The sequence below is a fragment of the Phyllobates terribilis genome, unplaced genomic scaffold (genome assembly GCF_046119375.1).
Source record: "Phyllobates terribilis strain yellow unplaced genomic scaffold, ASM4611937v1 Scaffold_2__4_contigs__length_985480577, whole genome shotgun sequence".
Lineage (NCBI taxonomy): Eukaryota > Metazoa > Chordata > Amphibia > Anura > Dendrobatidae > Phyllobates > Phyllobates terribilis.
In genome coordinates, this window is record NW_027362762.1 from 442,164,420 (window position 1) to 442,187,512 (window position 23,093).

Below are 23,093 nucleotides of genomic sequence, written 5' to 3' on the forward strand. Positions count from 1 at the left end.
GTGTGCACACTAGTCCAACTCTGCCCCCTTCTGTGATAAGCAGCTCACTGTATACAAACAATGTACACACAGAGCCTGGTGTGGGCGGGGTTAGCTTCCTCAGCTCTGCTGCATTGCTAAATCTAATTTTGCATTGCTAAATCTAAAATTCTGATTGCGACAGAACTGCTGCATTCAGTAATCTAAGTGATACATCGTTGGATTTAGGGTCTCTTTGCCTACATCATGCTGCTCTTAGATGATGTAGCAAAAACCTCCTGACAAATTCCCTTTTAGTCACTCTCCCCAGAGCCAGTTTTGTGCATAGTGATCCTTACTTCACTGTAGACTAGCTAATAGAAATAACTTGCAAGGCTGTCCACATATGGAGTCCAAGGGAAAACACCTATTTTACAAATGTCACGTAGTAGATAAGGCCATGTTGTACAGTCTCCCTGAAGTGTTATGTGTTTCTTGTCTTATATGTGTTTCTCATCTATGGAGTAAAAACCTTTAAATTAGAAAATTAAGAAATTAAGAAACTTTTTTACACGCAAAGAAAAAAACCCAGTATGTTTCTTTGTTTTGGAAATGTTCTGTTGTCTAATTTCTTTTTTTCTTTTTTATAAATGGGAAGAGAGATGGCAACAGATGTCCTCAATTGTTATCTGTCTCTACAATAAAAATATAAGATAATAAAAATGTACTGGAAGGGGTAAACAGATCAGAACTCATGTCAATTGTATTTTAATTGCTTGACAAACTACACTTCAGATTGCAAAGAAATAAAGCACCAACCTGCCACCAATACATCTTAAGCAGGTGACCATCCATTTAACCACCTTTCTCCTAAGGACAGTGACTGTAAATGCTGCTTACACTTTACAATCTTCCTTTTTGTTTAGGACAAATACTTTGTTCGCAGCCAGGACTGCAAGGCATGTGGTTGTAAGAGGGTTAAAAGGGAGTGTTTGTAGCAAGCTTTTTGTCACCAAGGAGAAATGTGTAAGCTATTGGTAAGGAAACAAAACACTCAGCAGCTCCTCCAGAATAGCCCTTTCCCCCTAGTCAGTTGGGGGGACACTGTGCGCTGTCCGTACACCTCACTACAGAATGTCCTCGTGCTCAGCAAAAGATGACATGGGACCTCCATAGACAGGATACTGGCAGGTGGTCTGTCCGAAGAGACCTCAGGTTTGTATTCCATAGGAACGAATTGGAAGTAAGCTGCTTTAATCTAAGTTGCGGGTTCTTAGAAGTAACATAATTGTTTTAAAAATAATATTAAGTAATAACATATAGATATTTCATAAATTAAAGTTTGTGCATTTAAAAAGTTTCCCACTTTGCCTTAAAACTTACTTCTAGTTGAAGTTCCAATTATATTTTTACTTTCTGTTATATAGATGATGGAAAGCTTTTCAAATACATGCTAAATACACATTAAAATGTATCACAAATGAAACCATGTTATAACATTAGTTTGTGTATCTAATTTTCATCTATATAAGCTGTATCTATACAGGTAAACCCTTAAGTGCACAAATCCTATTTTCACGTTGTTAGAACATGTTGCAATAGAAGTAAAGCTGCATTAAAATAGTGGCATAAATACACAATATGTGTGTTATCCGTGTTAGTTTTGTTGCAAAACTTTTAATAACATATTTAAAATTATATAAATATATGACAATTTTCTCTTGCAAATCCCTTTCCCGTGTGGTTTTATTGTGGAACCTGTACTTCTATGCTTCTTGAGGAAAATACCGATGGAATAGACCATCTGTATAACCTGTATGAAATCAGAAACTCATGGAGCCACTGAAAGGTTATATAGTCTATTTCTGAAAAAGAGTTCAGTATGAACTTGAAAAGCGTAATAAATCTACAATTAAATACTACCACAGCGTGGAATGGCTAGTTTTCTAGCTGCAGCTCCATCAACCAGAAACGTCCATCTCCTTTTACTAGTCCACAAAAAAGTTATGTTCTGCCATGCAAAAACCTCAGCAAATATCACTCCTGAGATGTGGCGGATTTGCTGCACATTTCGCCTTTTGCATTGTAAGGAGTGAAATTCGCAGTATTATTTGACATGCTGTGGATTCCAAACTTGCCGAGCCGGTCAAGTTAAAACGCAATTTACTTTGCAGCCTATGCATCAAATTTTCAGCATATACCACTTGAGAACATACCCTAAGACCCCATAGACTTGTATGGCACACTCATAAGGGGTTTCATAGAAAGTCAATTAACCTACCAGTATTAATTAAAAGTGTTGGCTGAATCCAAGAACTCAGAAAAACTGATATAAAATCCATCTAATTGATACCCTGGGCAAAGCCAAACCTAACATCCCAGTGCTGCAAGGTGACAGAACTGACTGCCGAGCCATTGTGAACTATAAATAAATAAAATAAAATTATATTGTTAATTATTATTATTTTTTTATTATATAATGCATATTTTTTTTAATTAACATATCATATTGTGCATACTGCAACAGCTATTTTAGTGTCCTAATCAATCATCAGTTAATAAACATTTCAGAAATATTCTTAAAATATCATTTAAGACTAGGTATATACAGTGGGTACGGAAAATATTCAGACCTTTTTACATTTTTCACTCTGTTTCGTTGCAGCCATTTGGTAAATTCTAAAAAGTTAATTTTTTTCTCATTAAAGTACACTCTGCACCCCATCTTGACTGAAAAAAAACAGAAATTTATTAAAAAAGAAAAACTGAAATATCACGGTCATAATTATTCAGACTCTTTGCTCAGACACTCATATTTAAGTCACATGCTGTCCATTTCCTTGTGATCCTCCTTGAGATGGTTCTACTCCTTCACTGGAGTCCAGCTGTGTTTAATTAAACTGATAGGACTTGATTTGGAAAGGCACACACCTATTTATATAAGACCTCACAGCTCACAGTGCATGTCAGAGCAAATGGAATCATGAGCTCAAAGGAACTGCCCAAGGAGCTCAGAGACAGAATTGTGGCAAGGCACAGATCTGGCCAAGGTTCTAAAAGAATTTCTACATTACTCAGGGTTCCTAAGAGCACTGTGGCCTCCATAATCCTTAAATGGAAGAAGTTTGGGACCACCAGAAGTCTTCCTAGACCAGGCCTTCCAGCCAAACTGAGTAATCCTGGGAGAAGAGCCTTGGTGAGTGAGGTAAAAAAGAACCCCAAGATCACTGTGGCTGAGCTCCAGAGATGCAGTAGGGAGATGGGAGAAAGTTCCACAAAGTCAACTATCATTGCAGTCCTCTACCAGTCGGGCCCTTATAGCAGAGTGGCCCAACAGAAGCCTCTCCTCAGTGCAAGACATATGAACGCCTGCACAGGGTTTGCTCAAAAACACATGAAGGACTCCCAGACTATGAGAAATAAGATTCTCTGGTCTGATGAGATGAAGATAGAACTTTTTGGTGATAATTCTAAGCGGTATGTGTGGAGAAAACCAGGCACTGCTCATCACCTGCCCAATACAATCCCAACAGTGAAACATGGTGGTGGCAGCATCATGCTATGGGGGTGTTTTTCAGCTGCAGGGACAGGATCACTGATTGCAATTGAAGGAAACATGAATGCGGCCAAGTACAGAGATATCCTGGATGAAAACCTCTTCCACAGTGCTCTGGACCTCACACTTGGCCGAAGGTTCACCTTCCAACAACACAATGACCCTAAGCACACAGCTAAAATAACAAAGGAGTGACTTCAGAACAACTCTGTGACCATTTTTGACTGGCCCAGCCAGAGACCTGACCTAAACCCAATTGAGCATCTCTGGGGAGACCTGAAAATGGCTGTCCACCAACGTTCACCATCCAGCCTGATGGAACTGGAGAGGATCTGCAAGGAAGAATGGCAGAGGATCCCCAAATCCAGGTGTGAAAAACTTGTTGCATCATTCCCAAGAAGACTCATGGCTGTACTAGCTCAAAAGGGTGCTTCTACTCAATACTGAACCAAGGGTCTGAATACTTATGACCATGTGATATTTCAGTTTTTCATTTTCAATAAATTTGCAAAAATTTCTACATTTCTGTTTTTTTTTCAGTCAAGATGGGGTGCAGAGTGTACTTTAATGAGAAAAAAAAGTGAACATTTCCACCTGAAAAGATACTACATACAAACGATGTGCTTGGATCTTTTAGTTGTAAATGTAGTAGATTGTTCCCTACAGTTTCTCCTTTTATAGGACATTGAATGTGAAAATGACGCGCCCCCTGGGCTGTGGGGTACTCGGTGCTGGGCCGGTCGGTGCAGGTGATGTCACAGTGGCAGTGACCCGGTCCGTGACCCGGTCCGTGACCCAGGGCGGTCAATAAAAGGGGATTATAGTTTTTATAGTTTAATGTTCGTGACGCCACCTGTGGTATGCGGCTATATGGAGCAGCCGCTGTGGTGCAGATCCCCTGGAGCTGATGGTGACGCAGCAGAGTTGGTTCAGCTCTCCGCAGGTAGAACTAAGCTCCAGGGCAGTGTAGTAATGATTAATGAGGTCGATGTTGCTGTGCAGTGTAGTGCAGGGGATGGCGCAGACAATAATTCTAGGACACAGTGGGATGCAGTCTTCAAGGTTTACTCATAGTTGTTGCACTCCAGGCTACCAGGACCAGGGTAACCTCCCACGCCGTCCTGTGTTTACCAAGGCAGGGGTTCAGCAAACTCCCAGGTGTTTCAGGAGTACATAACGGGACCCCATTCTGTGTGCCTTCCTCGGTCATCTTCCTGCTCTGGCTCTCACCCTCCTGCCCTGCGCCTCGCAACCCGTGTCCCAAGCCGGTAACCTCGGATTTTGGCGGGCAACCTGCAGTCCCCTGAATCCTATGTGGCTACCTTTTTAGCGATGTAGTTGCGGTTGTGAGCAGCTGCAACCTGAAAGTACAGAAGCCTCCAGTTTCTAGCTGAGCCTTGTAGTTCTCCACTAGTTAGTCCCCTTTGCGGCCTGATCCCTCCACGTTCCTGCAGATTCGGGTGCACGGGTGGCTTCCTGCACTTACCGTGCCCCTGGGATCCCCTCACTTCTGGAGCCTTCCTCTGCTCCCTTCCTCGTCCAGCCAGTCCTCCTGGGCCTCTCAATCTAGGCCCGCTCCTCTGAGCAGTGGTCCTACAGAGCTCCTGCTCCGACGCCTTCTCCTCTGTCTGACTGGTCTCAACAGTCCTGCTTCTAGATGGCTCCTTGCTTTCTTATACTCCTACTGAAGTGCTCCCCTAAACTACTTCCTCCACCCACACCCACTACATGGTTCCACCCTCCAGCCAGGAACCAGGGACTGTGATCTCCCTTTGGAGCAATTTCGCCCTTCCCTCTGAAGTGGAGTGTAATGGATGCAAGTGTGTGGGTCCCGGACAGTACTCCATCCTTACCTGAGAGTGGGATACCACACCTCTGTGTGAGATGCAGTACCTCTGTGGCGACTGAACCTGCAGGGGCGCCACAAAAACATAAGGGTGTGTACTCCACGCACATACCACTGATCATTAGTACATTTATACACATCGGGTTACTGTAGAAGAGTATCATTAATACACAAGACCAACACTAACAGAGGTAGGTGCTTTATCTGTTTTTTTCCCCACTCTGTGTTTAATGTGTGATAAAATAGGTATGTGGCCAATTTAGAAATGTAACCAACTGTTGGGTTATCTATATAAAACATGCAATGTCAAACTCACAACTAGTTGGCTTTGTTCACATCACCGTAAAGCCCGCCAAACACATTAGATTGCTATTGACCAAATGATGGTTGGCTGATCATTTGGCCGGCTCTCAAATACACAAGACCGCTAGCTCGGCCTGTTCTCTATGAGAGAGTCACCATCCAACATTTCTGGTGGCATCTAATTTCTGGGAGAACAAAAGGATCCAAACTCAGATTTGCCGGATCCTTAATTCTCCCAACAATCATCCTTTCAGGGCACCTATAAACATTAGACTGCTGAACAAACCCATTGATATTGACAGGTTAGTCTAATGTGTATGGTGGACTTTAGACTCTATTCTATCAGAATTCCATTGCTTGCTGATGGCCAAAATAAAGTGACCTGCTGCGTTATTTTTTCCTATAAAAAGATTAAAACCTGACAGACCCATTATAAAACATATAATATAATGGATCCATCATAACTGTCTTGGATCCGGTAAACATGGACCTGCTCAGAAGTGCTCAGAATGCTATCTGACTTCACACCAGCAGATGAGGTACTTAAGATATGTTTCTGCTAATTGATTAGTTAGCAATTGCTATATCGATTTTATTTGACTTACTTCACAGGTGAAGATTATCCAAAGTACAACTTCCCACGAGAATTGTTTTTTTGTGTTTCAGATACGACAAAAAGTCTCTGCCTTAGCTTGTGACCCTCAATCCTCTTTCCGATAAGATGGTGCTCAGGTAATCTTTGGACCTACTTTGGATGTGAGTTCATTCTGACTGCAGAAGTGTCTTAGATCAATACCTCCAAAATGTCAAATCATCAAGGTGGCAGTGTGCGCAGTATCCGACCATACAAATCCAGTGAACAGTACCTGTATGCCATGAAGGAAGACTTGGCTGAGTGGTTAAAGGATCTATACAATCTGGATGTAACAGTGGAGAACTTTATTGAAGTCCTGGAAACTGGAACTTTACTTTGTTATCATGCCAATAATGTGACTGAGACAGCAGGTGGATTTTCTTCAGAATATCCTGATTTATGCAATAAACTTTGGCTACCAAAATGTGGAGTAACATTCAATGCATCAGCCCAGCCTGGGACGTTTTTGGCAAGGGATAATGTTTCCAACTTTATCCAATGGTGTAGGAAAGAGATGGTAATTAAAGGTAGGAAACACTAATGCATTATAAAGACTTCTTTATTTAGACAGATGAAGTATAATATAATTATTATTATGGGTTTTGTACTATATTTATGTGAGCTAAAACATAATAAGGATAAGCACAACATAAAAAGAGCTCACTGATGATGAAAGTATCAGGTAGTCACTTCTGGAGGCCAAATGGGATAAAACTTCACTATAGTTCAGAGGTGAGATTAGATTTTACCCTATCCATAGTTGGGCAAACAGGTCATTGACTATACGGATGGTACTGTAATCCGCAATGATCAGTAAAAATAGAATTATAAATCTCTCTTTTCTTGAGAACAGAAAGGATTTTTACTAACAAGTAAATTGTAAAGTTGCTTATTTTTACGAGCACTTTGTGATTTTAACTATTTATCACGTTGAAACAACTTCTCTAAGTATGCAATATAGATCAATGTACAAAAGGGTAGCAGTACTGATATCAAATACAGTTTTTTTTAGTTATGGCATTAATCTTTTGCCTGTCATTTATTACCAAGTAAAACTAACACTATGTTTTCACCATGAGTTTTTAGTGAGTTTTAGATTTTCTACACCATATCTGCACCTATTAGTTAAATTAGGTTACTTGCTTTTTTTCGCTGCATTTTTGATGCTGTGTTTTTTGTCTCTTTTTGGTGTGTCAGGTTTAAAATAAAGCTGCTTTTTTGGTACTTCCTGGTATTTGGCTTTGATAAAACTTTGATACAGTCATGTGTAGATTACATGCATTTTTAGTGCGTTTCTTTCTGCAGCGGAAATGCACTAAAACCACACGTGTTTTCTAACTGTGGATTTTCTGTGTCTAATGCAAGTCTGTGGGGAAAATTTACACATAAATTGACATGTTGCAGATCTCAAACATGCGCCACAGGTCATTTTACGCTGCTTAAAAAGAAGGAACAGTGGGCATGAGATTTCTATAAATTTAATCCACTTTGCTGGAACTGTAAGACGTTGTGTTTTTGGCTCAGCATAAATATACTGCGTCAAAAGCTCACCAAAAACTCATTGTGGGAACTTAACCTAATACAACTTATGGTGAGCATAAGAAGGCATTCATTGAAATCTTTACATTAGTTTTGTAGCTTATAAAAGACACACTTTTTAAAATGTTGTGACTTTGTGTTTTTACACTAATATGCCCTTCACCGGGCATAACAGAAAGGCCAGAAAATGTCATAAATGATGGCAGAAGTTGACTCCAGCTCATAGCTTATGTAGATTTTAAATAAAGGATGTGCCGCATGATCCACCTGATTGATTTGGTCCATCTTACTTTAGCAGACTTTTGATCAAGAATTGGTAACACACCAGTCCTAATGAATCCCCCCATAGTATTTTCTGTCTGTCTTCCCATCAAATTCCATCACTGAGAAACAATTTTCACTTATCATTCTTAACATTTCAATGGGAAAGCAAATACGGTAACTTCAAAGATCCTTGGTAGTTTTCAATTCAATCCATTGTGTCATGGACAAATAGGACAACCTTATTGCGATAAATGTTATACAATAATTTTTTGCACAAAAATAGGTGCAACATATAAAATATTACAAGTACAAGCCACGTAGATTCACAAACTCAAAAATGATGTCATTAATCCTCCTGCAGGCATATAACCTCACTCTCTGTTTAACAGATACAAGAGAGTGACCAATACATTAGATATAGGTTCCTGGATATAGTTCCTGGACAATAGAAGAAGTTTTTGCAGAGGGTAACACCCATCTTTATTGCACTAAATTATTTACTTTTATGGACTGGTTTAGGGTTATACATTACAAAACTGAGGGACTTTGTTGGCTCCAGGTGTAACATTTTCCTATATAGTAAACCAAATAAATTGCACAACATGCAGCAATAATCACTATTATTTTTTTAAGAAAAATAAAAAGAAACAGACGTCAGTTAACATTATTACATTCAGTAGTAATAGGCATAAATACAGTGCATTGTGAAATTATTTGGCCCCCTTGAACTTTTCTACCTTTTGCCACATTTCTGGCTTCAAACATAAAGATATAAAATTCAAATTTTTTTGGGAAGAATCAACAACAAGTGGGACACAATCGTGAAGTGGAACTAAATTTATTGGATATTTTAAACTTTTTTAACAAATTCAAAACTGAAAAGTGGGGCGTGCAATATTATTCGGCCCCTTTACTTTCAGTGCAGCAAACTCACTCCAGAAGTTCAGTGAGGATCTCTGAATGATCCAATGTTGTCCTAAATGACTGGTAATGATAAATAGAATCCACCTGTGTGTAATCAAGTCTCCGTATAAATGCACCTGCTCTGTGATAGTCTCAGGGTTCTGTTTCAAGTGCAGAGAGCATCATGAAGACCAAGGAACACACCAGGCAGGTCCGAGATACTGTTATGGCGAAGTTTAAAGCCGGATTTGGATACAAAAAGATTTCCCAAGTTTTAAACATCTCAAGGAGCACTGTGCAAGCGATCATATTGAAATGGAAGGAGTATCAGACCACTGCAAATCTACAGAGACCCGGCCGTCCCTCTAAACTTTCATCTCAAACAAGGAGAAGACTGATCAGAGATGCAGCCAAAAGGCCCATGATCACTCTGGATGAACTGCAGAGATCTACAGCTGAGGTGGGAGAGTCTGTCCATAGGACAACAATCAGTCGTACACTGCACAAATCTGGCCTTTATGGAAGAGTGGCAAGAAGAAAGCCTTTTCTCAAAGATATCCATAAAAAGTCTCATTTGAAGTTTGCCACAAGCCACCTGGGAGACACACCAAACATGTGAAATAAGGTGCTCTGGTCAGATGAAACCAAAATCGAACTTTTTGGCCACAATGAAAAACGATATGTTTGGCGTAAAAGCAACACAGCTCATCACCCTCAAAACACCATCCCCACTGTCAAACATGGTGGTGGCAGCATCATGGTTTGGGCCTGCTTTTCTTCAGCAGGGACAGGGAAGATGGTTAAAATTGATGGGAAGATGGACGGAACCAAATACAGGACCATTCTGGAAGAAAACCTATTGGAGTCTGCAAAAGACCTGAGACTGGGACGGAGATTTACCTTCCAGCAAGACAATAATCCCAAACATAAAGCAAAATCTACAATGGAATGGTTCAAAAACAAACATATCCAGGTGTTAGAATGGCCAAGTCAAAGTCCAGGCCTGAATCCAATCGAGAATCTGTGGAAAGAGCTGAAACCTGCTGTTCACAAATGCCCTAATTCCAACCTCAATGAGCTCGAGCTGTTTTGCAAGGAAGAATGGGCAAGAATTTCAGCCTCTCGATGTGCAAAACTGATAGAGACATACCCCAAGCAACTTACAGCTGTAATCGCAGCAAAAGGTGGCGCTACAAAGTATTAACTCAAGGGGGGCGAATAATATTGCACGCCCCACTTTTCAGTTTTGAATTTGTTAAAAAAGTTTAAAATATCCAATAAATTTCATGATTGTGTCCCACTTGTTGTTGATTGTTCCCAAAAAAATTAGAATTTTATATCTTTATATTTGAAGCCAGAAATGTGGCAAAAGGTAGAAAAGTTCAAGGGGGCCAAATACTTTCACAATGCACTGTATATGTTTAAAGAGTAACTGTTGTTTTAGTTATTATTTCATAAATCAATAATACACATGAAAATAAGAAACTTTGTAATATATCTTATCAGAAAAATCTGCTTCTTTCTCCACCAGTACTGATCTTTCAGTCTCAAAATTCTCAATTCACAGGTAAAATCTGTCTTCAGTAAATACTGATTTTCCCATTGCTGAGATAGGAGATGGCAGCTGCTAGTGAGACAATTCTATGTAGAGAGGAGAAGGGAAGAGCTGTGCCTCTATTTCTTACTTCCTCCTCCTTCCCTCTCCCTTCTACATAATATCTTATCGGCTCCAACTGCCATCTCCTCTCTCAGTAATTTAATAATCTGTCTTCATTGAATACAGATTTTACCTGTGAATTGAGAATTTTGAGAATCAGTGATCGGTCCAAGAGGAGAAAAAGCTGATTTTTCTTATAAGATATATTATAAAGTTTCTTGTTTTCATGTATACTATTGATTAATATTTTATATTATACTGAACACAAAAACTTGATTTAAAGAATAGGTCATTTTTTGATGACACATTACCTTTACAATTATTTGTAATCTCTACTGTTAAAGTGCAACTATTTTTTATAAAACTTTTAATATACCATAGTGAGACCAGAATTTTGATCAGTATGGAACCAGGTGGATCCACATAATCACTAAAATGAAGGGACTGAGCTGGAGCTGAACATTCAGCTTTGATTGACTTTGTGTACAGGTCCATAGAAATTATATGAATCCATATACAGACCCTTGTGTCTCCATTGAAGAGCTATGTGGAGCTGATCAGTAATGAAAGGACAGTGCGTTTACCTGGGAACTTCTGCGGCTTTGTGTTAACAACCAGTGAGGGTTTTAGCCATATCCCTATTGAAGCAAATGAAACTATGATACTCCACTTATTTTATAAAACGAAGTAGCCTTTAAAGTTAGAAGAGACTGACTAAATAATTGCTATTACTTTACTTATATATTGCATTTGTCCAAATATTGAGCTTAGTCTCCTTAAAGGGAATCTGTCAGTAGGATCAACCTTTCTAAGCGGTCTATATGGGCATATAGGTAATAGGAAGCTGAATAAAATGATACCTTGATATCTGCAATCCGATGTCTTATTCCAGAGAAATACATGTTTTTCTTAATATGTAAATGAGGTATTTAGATCTATGGGCTGGACACTGATCTCCAGAGCTCGTTTTAAAAGAAAGGGGGGCATTACCAGTGTGAGACATGAAGATCAGGAGAGCAGACTGTCAGTCATTACATATCCCACAAAATAAAAGCTCTGTAGGAAGATTCTCAGGGAGATCTGTGTTCGGCCCATAGATCTTAACAGTCCGTTAACATATCAAGAAAAATGTGCATTTCCCCAGAAAAATATATTTCATTTTATTAAACTTTCTATGATCTACATGCCCATGTAGACGGCTTAGGAGGGTTGATCCTACTGACAGATTCCCTTTAAGTTCACAATATTGAAAGAAAAGTAGAAGAGCTACACAGAAACGGCAACAATTACCTGTCCTATAAAGATATGATCTCATAATTAATAGCAAAAAAACCCGGCAGTGCCTTTTGTGTGTAGTGTTTCTCCATAGTGACTAGATATTTTGAAAAAGCTCTTAACCTCTTAAGGGCGGAGCCAATTATGTCCTTAATGACCAGGCCAATTTTTACAATTCTGACCAGTGTCACTTTATGAGGTAATAACTCTGGAACGCTTCAACGGATCCCCCTGATTCTGAGATTGTTTTTTCGTGACATATTGTACTTCATGATTGTGGTAAAATTTATTCGATATCACTTGCATTTATTTGTGGAAAAAATGGAACTTTGGCGAAAATTTTGGAAATTTTGCAATTTTTAAACTTTGAGTTTTTATGCCCTTAAATCAGAGAGATATGTCACACAAAATAGTTAATAAATACCATTTCCCACATGTCTACTTTACATCAACACAATTTTTGAAACAACATTTTTTTTTGTTAGGAAGTTATAAGGGTTAAAAGTTGACCAGCAGCGATTTCTCATTTTTCCAACAAAATTTACAAAACCATTTTTTTACGGACCACATCACATTTGAAGTGACTTTGGGGGGTCTCTATATGACAGAAAATACCCAAAAGTGACACCTTTCTAACAACTGCACCCCTCACGGTGCTCAAAACCACATTCAAGAAGTTTATTAACCCTTCACGTGCTTCACAGGAACTGAAGCAACGTGGAAGAAAAAAATGAACATTTAACTTTTTTTACAAAATGTTTACTTCAGACCCAAATTTTTTTATTTTCAGAAGGGTAAAGAGAGAAAGAGAACCCCAAAATTTGTTGTGCATTTTCTCCTGAGTACGCTGATACCCCATATGTGGGGTAAAACTACTGTTTGGGTGCACGGCAGGGCTCAGAAGGGAAGGAGCTCCGTTTGACTTTTTAAATGCAAAAATGGCTGGAATCGAGAGCAGATGCCATGGTGCATTTGGAGAGCCCCTGATGTGCCTAAACAGTGGAAACCCCCCACAAGTGACCCAATTTTGGAAACCAGATCCCTCAAAGAATCTATCTAGATGTTTGGTGAGCACCTTGAACCACCAGGTGCTTCGCAGAAGTTTATAACGTAGAACCGTGAAATTAAGAAATCTATTTTTTTTCCACAAAAATGTACTTTTAGCCCCATTTTTTTTATTTTCACACGGGTAACAGGAGTACAGACATACCCCATATGTAGGGGAAAGCTATTGTTTGGGAGCACGGCAGGGCATGGGAAGGAAGGAGTGACGTTTGGAACGCAGACTTTGATGGAATGGTCTGCGGGTGTCATGTCGCGTTTGGAGAGCCCCTGATGTGCCTAAACAGTGGAAGTACTCCTGTACTGCAGTGCATGAGACCTGTCAGTGAGTCACTGACTCACTGAATCTGCCTGTGAGATTCAGCGTATTGCTGGATCTCGTAGGCCACCGTACCCTGGGATCAGCACATGATCTCAGGGTACCATGGTAACCATCGGGACCCACGATTCTCATTGCGGGGGTCCAATGGTTACTAAGTGGGTTGCAAGACCCCCTTGTAACAACTGAAATAGTGCTGTCACGATTGACAGCGGTATTAATGGGGTTAATCGGCCCCGATCGGCATCGAAACCGGCCGAGGCCGATACTGCATGGTGTAAGCTGTCATATACAGCTGACACCTGTGAGAATCGCTGCCGCCGGGTGGCGCTATTCACTTATGCCTCAGCAACGCATTTTAACAGTTCTGATGCATAAGTACCCTTAATGACCGCCATAAAAATGCGTTATGGCGGTCATTAAGGGTTAATATAAAATCTAAAATCTGCCCAGACTGCAAGTGTCAACATAGATACAATTAGTTATCATAGAAACCCAGTCAGATTTGTGCAAATGTATGGATATCTGTTAGGAGATGGACATACTGCCCACGTTGCCCCTTGAAGAACAAGTGTATTATTGTGATATGTAATGTGTATTGTGACATGCGTTATAGTGATGGTGCTGTGTTCTGCCCGACAGCAGGGACAGTTAGGGTTAAAATATGGGACTAGCCCAGAGTCGGAGAGGCTGAGGTGAAGGGATAGAGACAGTTTCCTGCCAGGACATAAGATAGCATCCAGTGTGCTTCTGAAGTAGACTTATGGTCTGGACAGTAAGCAGTGCTGCATGTCCTGAAGTGAAGTGATAGCGAATCAGAAAAACTAATTCGAGGTATTTGCTAATATTATTATAATTACACTTATTACATATTGGGATAGGATCTTGGAGATGGGAATGCCCCTGTAAGTACCGGCCATACTGGCAACATAGTTCCCTTGAGGGGAAAGAAGATGCGGAACCCCAGTTTGAGAATATGACTCTTGCTAACTGGACTGTAGTACTTAGCTGGGTTGTGGTGAAGGAAAGTGAAACAGTGGAGATAGATAACGAATGAATAATGTGAAAAGAATTGGAACTGTGTGTGGAAATTGCTCAGTATTTTGAAGGAAACGATCATAAAGTTGTGTACCCGCTATCTACTGTATACAATCCCCACCAAGTTATCGCTCAGTAAAAAGTTTATTGTTGACTGGTGGTGTCCCTCCTTGAACTGTTTAACATCTGGTGCTGGACAACCCAAGTCATTGGTAACATGCGGCCTGCAAGGGCGTAGCACCCCCATAGCACAAGTCCACACACCAAGCCGGACCCCCCTTTCATGTTATGTGCCGGGGTGTAAGAAATGAGTACCTCGCCCACGGCTAAATCCTAATTTATAATTTTGGGATGAATACACCTTTTTCCATTGGTAAGCACTGTATATTATAATCCATACTTTTTTTTTTATATATAATCTTTTCAGATGTCCTGATGTTTGAAACAGAAGATTTAGTTCTACGAAAGAATGAAAAAAATTTCATTCTGTGCCTATTAGAAGTGGCTCGACGAGCATCTCGCTTTGGTATGAGTGCCCCAATGCTTATCCAGATGGAGGAGCAAATTGAGGAGGAAATTCGTGAGGAATTGGAATTGCCACCTGTGGAGATCCCACTCCCTAAACCACCAAGCAAAAGAAAGCTTTGTGACTTTAAAAATTTGGACCAAATGGTAAGTCATTATCTTACTAAAGAGATATTGCATAATGGCTAAATGTTGTATGCCATGCAAAGAATGTCATACCGAGTGTAGTAAATAGCCTCAAAAACACCTTACTTCAAGTCTAGATTTTTTCTCTTTGGAAGGGCTCTTTCTCCTCATTTGCACTTTTGTTTGCAGAAAAAAAATGTCAAAGCTAGATATATGCAAATGTCGTTCCTTGGTGTATTTCCCTCAACACTATTGATATATGGATGCAATTTAGAGTAAAAGGAAAGTGGGAATAACTGTCCATAGCAACACAACCTTGTTAAATGGAGTAATCTAGAGTAATATGTATGTCAAATTCATAAGATTATGTTCACAGAGGGCTTTTTTGAGTGTTGGCAGAAAACGGTATGTACAGTGGGTACGGAAAGTATTCAGACCCCTTTAAATTTTTCACTCTTTGTTTCATTGCAGCCATTTGGTAAATTCTAAAAAGTTCACTTTTTTTTCTCATTAAAGTGCACTCTGCACCCCATCTTGACTGAAAAAAACTGAAATGTAGAAATGTTTGCAAATTTATTAAAAAAGAAAAACTGAAATATCACATGGTCATAAGTATTCAGACCCTTTGCTCAGACACTCATATTTAAGTCACATTCTGTCCATTTCCTTGTGATCCTCCTTGAGATGGTTCTACTCTTTCATTGGAGTCCAGCTGTGTTTAATTAAACTGATAGGACTTGATTTGGAAAGGCACACACCTGTCTATATAAGACCTCATAGCTTACAGTGCATGTCAGACCAAATGAGAATCATAAGCTCAAAGGAACTGCCCAAGGAGCTCAGAGACAGAATTGTGGCAAGGCACAGATCTGGCCAAGGTTCTAAAAGAATTTCTGCATTACTCAAGGCTCCTAAGAGCACTGTGGCCTCCATAATCCTTAAATGGTAGAAGTTTGGGACCACCAGAAGTCTTCCTAGACCTGGCAGTCCAGCCAAACTGAGCAATCGTGGGAGAAGAGCCTCGGTGAGAGAGGTAAAGAAGAACCCCAAGATCACTGTGGCTGAGCTCCAGAGGTGCAGTAGGGAGATGGGAGAAAGTTCCACAAAGTCAACTATCACTGCTGCCCTCTACCAGTCGGGCCTTTATGGCAGAGTGGCCCGACGGAAGTGTGTCACCCCAGGCCTGGATGCCACAAATATTAAAGGCTGTGTCTGAGAGCAGGAGGGAGGTTCCCTGGTTAGGGGCCATTAGCATGCAGCACCTCCTGTCCCAGGCCAGTAGGGGGAGCTGGCTGCCCCTATAAAAGCTGGAACTGGGGCAGGGTTAGAGAGACCAGAACCCACTTCTGAAGTGACCAGAAGGGTTCTCAGAGGAAGGGACAGCTCAGCAGCAGCTGAGGAGTCCGTGTGGCAGAGGAGAAACTGCAAGCCAGGGACAGAGACGACGAGAGCCGGTCTTGGCAGAGAACCAATCTAACCGGACATTGGGGTCCGAGGCTGTCAGGGTTATAAGCCCAGCAGCAGAGAACCAACCCGCGAGGGATTTCAGGTCCCTTGGCCTAAGAAGCCTGGAGGCTCCGCCACACAGAGGGACCAGTACAGCGAGGAGAAAGCAAAAGGTACCCAAGGCCCGAGTTGCAAGCCATACAGGCGAGAAGTACACGGCCAGCTCAGGGACGTGGGGTATTACACCACGAAGAGGGGGGGGATAGTCAGAAAGAGCATAGAGAGAATGGTAGGCCTACACGTTCACCATCCAACCTGACAGAACTGGAGAGGATCTGCAAGGAAGAATGGCAGAGGATCCCCAAATCCAGGTGTGAAAAACTTGTTGCATCACTCCCAAGAAGACTCATGGCTGTACTAGCTCAAAAGGGTGCTTCTACTCAATACTGAGCAAAGGGTCTGAATACTTATGACCATGTGATATTTCAGTTTTTCTTTTATAATAAATTTGCAAAAATTTCTACATTTCTGTTTTTCTTTAGTCAAGATGGGGTGCAGAGTGTACTTTAATGAGAAAAAAAATGAACTTTTTAGAATTTACCAAATGGCTGCAATGAAACAAAGAGTGAAAAATTTAAAGGGGTCTGAATACTTTCCGTACCCACTGTACATTACTCACATTTTTGATGCATTTTTCATGCAGTTTTTTTCATGTTTTTGATGTGTTTTCTGCATTCAAATGAATGGGTAAAAAAGCACAGCAAAAACACTAGAAGAATTGACATGCTGCAATTTAAAAAAATGTACTGCAGCTCAGAAAAACACAAGGAAAAGAAGGGACAAAATGAATGAGATTTTAGAAAGCCCATTCATGTTGCTGCTACTATAAAAAGCTGTTTTTTTCTGAACATAAAAATCTAAAATATCCAGGAAAAGCTCTTCATGTGAGCATACCCTAAGGCCACGGCCCCACTATCAGTATTTGGTCAGTATTCGGTCAGTATTTTTTCTCAGGAGTTGGAGCCAAAACCAGGTGAGGAACAATCAGAAAAGGTATAATAGGAGCAAGTCACCAATTCTGTATTTATCACCCACTCCTGGTTTTGGCTCCCACTCCTGAGAAAAAATACTGATAGTGAATACTGATAGTGAATACTGATAGTGAATACTGATAGTGGGGCCGTGGCCTAACAGTGAAAAAAGCACACAGAACAGGTGGCTATTTCTTTACGTTATTAAACTAGAACTTCCCTCTTCGGAAAGCAGTATGTGCATAGGGCCCGTCCTCCTCCATTTATATCGCACTTATCAAACAAGTGACCCAATAAAGTAAATATTTTAATGAATAAATAATGAAAAAAAATCAAAAACGAAGAGAAAGGTGCAAGACTTAGGGCTTTCTCACACTGGCGAGTAGGCAGTGTTTAACTCGGATGAGTGGTATTTGATGTTTCATCGGCTAGCACTCGCTCCAATGTTATACTATGGAGCAGTGCCGACTAGCGTTTATTTTCTCATGCCGAGTCAGTAAGAGAAAAAAAAAAAATCGCTGCATGCTGTTATTGGCAGCACATATCGGACTGTGCACACTCATACAAGTCTTTGGGTGCGTGTAAAACTTCGGACTACACTTGGATGGCATCCAAGTACGTCAGATATACACCAACTCACACAATGGAGAAGAGGGAGAAATTAAGTTTTCCATCTTCTCCGCACCTGTGATCAGATTCTCATATGCGAAAGAATCAGATCACAGTAAGAGGACACTTGGATGACATTCGCAGCAGAGTTTGAGCTGAGTGTCATTTGCATATAGCATCCATTTCTCTCGCATGAGAGAATCATGGGATGCTACTTGTCAGTGTGAGCGAGCCCTAATAATGATAAAAGCATGATTTCAGTAATCAATTTAAAAGAACATGATTTTACATTGATAAAATCACTAGCCCTCCAAACAGTAAGATGGACCGCACACAAACCTTCACAAACTTTTCATCCTAAATTCTCATCTATTTGGTGCCATAATCAAAACGATTTAGTGATATACTTGAATTAAAAATTAAAGTACCACTCCAGCATGTTTTTTTTTCACTGTTGGAGTGATGTTTTAAACCCCAGTCCCCCGTCCCGTCTTATACTCACCTTCCAGCAGCTTCCCCGTTTTTCCGGTCCTGCAGCACCATCTTGTGAGCGCTGCTTTTGATTGGTTGGAAGTCAGAAGCTACGTCACAGCCTCTCAATCTACAGTAAGACTATGAGAGGCCAGAGCGAGGCTCCCATAGACTTACATTGAGTAGTGACCTCCGGATCCTCCAGCAAACACTGGCGCAGTCGGCAGGTCACAAACTGCAGGAAATGGACTGGAGCAGCTGTGAAAACAGATGAAAATGCCGGAGGGTGGGTATATGAATGGGGCGGGGGTGAGAGGTTTAAAGCACCACTCTAGAGGTGAAATAAAAAAAAACTGCAGGAGTGGTGCTTTAAGTACACTCTCTAACAGCTTTTCTCTTTTTCTGCTTCCTTTTGATGACGCTTCATTTGAGAATCCCAATGCCTACTGCGATACTCAAACGAAGCATCATCACAAAAAATTGGAATCACTCCCACCTTTACCCTAGTGAACAATAAAGAAGTGCTCAAAAAAATACAATCACATTTGGTATCAATATGTCTACAAAAGTACGATCTATAACAACTACAAGGGCTCGCTCACACGAGGGAATAAATCGGACAAGTGCAATAGGATTGTACTCGGGCAGTGTAACACTATGGGCAGCTCACATCTGCGATTATTTCCTCAAGCTGATTCGGCATGCGAAAACAATGGCGGTGAGAATCAGATCACACGCACCCATTCAAGTCTATGGGTGCATGTGAAACAGATGTCACCTGAGTGCAGTGCGATTCCCATGGACACCGGCAATGGAGGAGATGGAGAAATTACTTTCTCCGTCTCCTCCGCAGCTGTGCTGTGATTCTGTCACGCGAGAGGATCGGAGCACAGAGCACTGACACTCAGCAGAGCTGGAGCCGAGTGTCATTAGCATATCGCATCCGATGCTATACGCTTGTGTGTCTCCGGCCTAAAAGAGGAAAAAAAAATATTGAATGGCAGAATCGTGGGTATTTGGTCATCACAATTCCACAAAAAATGCATTAAGAAGCAATCAAAGCATCATATGTACCCCAAAATAGTATAAATAAAAAAAAATAAATAAAAAAATCCCTCACACAGCTCCGACCACCTAAACTGAAAGATGCTCTGGGTTTTGGAAAAATGCAACTCCAGTAATTATTTTTGTTATGCATTTTTAATTTTTTTTTCACCACAAAAAAATAAATAAAAGGAAATTTAGTATCACCATGAGCCGATGCACCTGAACAATCATATTTCCAGGTCATTTTTACTGCAGAATGAAAGGTGGAAAAACAAACCCCCAAAAAACCATTGTGGAAGTCCTTTTTTTTTTATTACACATTTTCTAGTAAACTGTATAAAACGGATGGTGTCCAACAAAAGTATCACTGGTCCCACAAAAAAAAAGAAACAAGCGCACACATGGCTTTGTCAGCGGGAAAATATAAGGTTACAGCTCTGGGAAGAAGGTGAAAGAAATAATAATATTGCGTGATTGCACACTGCTTAAGGGGTTAAAGCTCGGCCATGTCAGGTAGGGCCGTGTGTGTGACACTCAGTGCGGACTTATTATACTCTATACAGTTATTATAGACATACCTATATCTCTCCACAGCTCTTCTCTGCCTCAGTGTTACTCACTCACTGTAAACAGCAGCAACAGAAAGTACTAGGAGGCAGAAATCCTCCATCTATTGCCCTAAGCCGCTGCCTCATCTCCTGCTGCACATCCCCCTGTCCTGTCTCACTGTGAAGTGTAACACTGCTGTCAGTGACTCTGGTCTCCTGTACTTTATTATATACAGCAATTTCAGAAAACTTACTTCAGGATCTTAGTGATGTCACTGATCATGTGTGCACATGGTGAGCCGACCCCGTAGTTCACATTAAAGAGCTGGCCCAGTCAGGGAGCAGCGCTGGCTGTGTGGCGCCCCCCCGACTCACGGGCCCCATAGCAGTTGCGTGGCCTGCCGCCATTGGCGGTACGCCAGTGTGTTAGGACGCAAATATTATATAACTATAATACAGGTGCATCTCACTAAATTAGAATATCATCAAAAAGTTAATTTATTTCAGTTCTTCAATACAAAAAGTGAAACTCATATATTATATAGAGTCATTATAAACAGAGTGATCTATTTCAAGTGTTTATTTCTGTTAATGTTGATGATTATGGCTTACAGCCTATGAAAACGCAAAAGTCTTCCAAAAAACACCTGCAAAGAGTTCCTAGGCGTTAAAAAAGGTCCCTTAGTCTGTTTCAGTAGGCTCCACAATCATGGGGAAGACTGCTGACTTGACAGATGTCCAGAAGGCATTCATTGACACACTCCACAAGGTCCCAGAATTCCAATTTTCATTTGGAAATCAAGGTCCCAGAGTCCGGAGGAAGAGTGGAAAGGCACGTAATCCAAGCTGCTTGAGGTCTAGTGTGAAGTTTCCACAATCAGTGATGGTTTGGGGAGCCATGTCATCTACTAGTGTAGGTCCACTGTGTTTTATCAAGACCAAAGTCAGCGCAGCCGTCTACCAGGAAATTTTAGAGCACTTCATGCTTCCCTCTGCCAACAAGCTTTTTGGATATGGAAATGTCATTCTCCAGCTGGACTTGGCACCTGTCCACACTGCCAAAAGTACCAATACCTGGTTTAAAAACAACAGTATCACTGTGCTTGATTGGCCAGCAAACTTGCCTGACCTTAACCCCATAGAGAATCTATGGGGTATTGTCAAGAGGAAGATGAGAGACACCATACCCAACAATGTAGACGAGCTGAAGGCTGCTATCAAAGCAACCTGGGCTTCCATAACACCTCAGCAGTGTCACAGGCTGATCGACTCCATGCCACGCCACATTGATGCAGTAATTGATGCAAAAGGAGCCCGACCAAGTATTGAGTGTACTTACTGAACATACATTTCAGTAGGCCAACATTTCGGATTTTATAAACATTTTTCAAGCTGTTGTTATAAAGTATTCTAATTTACTGAGATAATGACTTTTGTGCTTTCATTGGCTGTAAGCCATAATCATCAACATTAACAGAAATAAACACTTGAAATAGATCACTCTGTTTGTAATGAGTCTATATAATATGAATTTCACATTTTGTATTGAAGAACTGAAATAAATTAACTTTTTGATGATATTCTAATTTAGTGAGATACACCTGGAAGTATTAGCACAAGAGATCCCTCCTATGCGGCAGGCACCCTTGCCCACCGTGTGTTTCTTTTTGACTGCTTATTTTTGCCGACAGACCTGTGAATCGGATCAAAAGGGACATAGCTTGGCAAAATCACATTTGAATGGTATTCCTAGACTTATTGGGGGCATTCCCATTATACTCATTCCCAATGAGTATAATGTCACAAATTTTGTGGTGTAACTATCAATAAGTAGGGTATACAGAACATGAGCACATCCACTTTTCTTTTCATCACATTTTTTTTATCTTGCACACACAGGTCATATGTACAGGATTTATCTGATATTTATAAACCATTTCATTACCCTATTAAACAAAACCTAATGGCAAGTGACTAGATCCAAAGTCACCTCTAAATGGACCTGTTTTCTACGGGCCTAAAGGGCAACTTATTGTATCAGTTCCTGTGCCCTCTGGCGGATCCTCTAGCACTATGGTGGGCCAGTCTGAGCATCTCTTCACAAGCCTATTATAGTTTACAGTGGAAACCAAAAGTTTTGCATTTTTATTAAAAGTGTGATTACTTCTGTTTGGTTGTTGTGATGCCATTTTTCTGGTGATGAAGTGAAAGTGCATGACGTTGTCATCATACAAGACCTTAATTTTAACCAAAATGCTTTTGAATATAGGTATTGTCACTTAATTAAAGAAAACTGACTGCCAAAAGTTTTGCATATACTATTTATTGATCACAACATAGTGAGTAATTCATTGTTTACAATACCATAACTTAGTATTTTGTAGCATAACCTCTTGCTTTAAGGCTGTGTGCCCACGTAGCATTTTTCAAGCGTATATGCTGCGGAATTTCCGCAGCGTAAACGCTTGAAAAACGCATGGTAATCCGCACCCCATGGTCCCCAATGGGATTCCGCAAGTTCTATGCACATGCTGCGGATTTTTCCGCAGCGTTTATGCCGCGTTCAAAAATCCGCAGCATGTCATTTAATTTTGCGTTTCCGCAAGCGGAATTGCCTTAGTCCAATGCATAAAAAATGCAAGGCAATTCCGCATGTGGAAAACGCGTGATAAACGTGCGAAAAATGCGCGATAAACGCGTGCGGAATTCCGCATGCGTTTTTCCGGGAGAGGACTTGCATTTATGCAGCAGAAATTTTCTGCTTCATAAATGCAACGTGGGCACATAGCCTAATTACTGTACTCCACCGATGGGGCATTGAAGCCACTAGGGTATTCAAGACATCTTGAGAGATCTTGCCCCATTCCATTTGCAAATCTGCAAACAATTCATCTTTATTTCTATGGGTACTGTCCCCAACTCGTCACCCTAAGGCT

The 23,093-nt window shown here is 40.7% G+C and overlaps 1 protein-coding gene across 1 annotated transcript in view; it reads left to right on the forward strand.

Moving 5' to 3' along the window:
• The first annotated feature begins 983 nt into the window (after positions 1–983).
• GAS2L2 (growth arrest specific 2 like 2) overlaps positions 984–23,093 on the forward strand; it is a 98,635-nt gene continuing 76,525 nt past the window's right edge. The window contains exons 1-3 of the mRNA XM_073665452.1: positions 984–1,173; positions 6,330–6,824; positions 14,782–15,026. Coding sequence (XP_073521553.1) covers positions 6,467–6,824; positions 14,782–15,026 — 603 coding nt within the window. The 5' untranslated portion in view covers positions 984–1,173; positions 6,330–6,466. The remainder of the gene's footprint in view (positions 1,174–6,329; positions 6,825–14,781; positions 15,027–23,093) is intronic.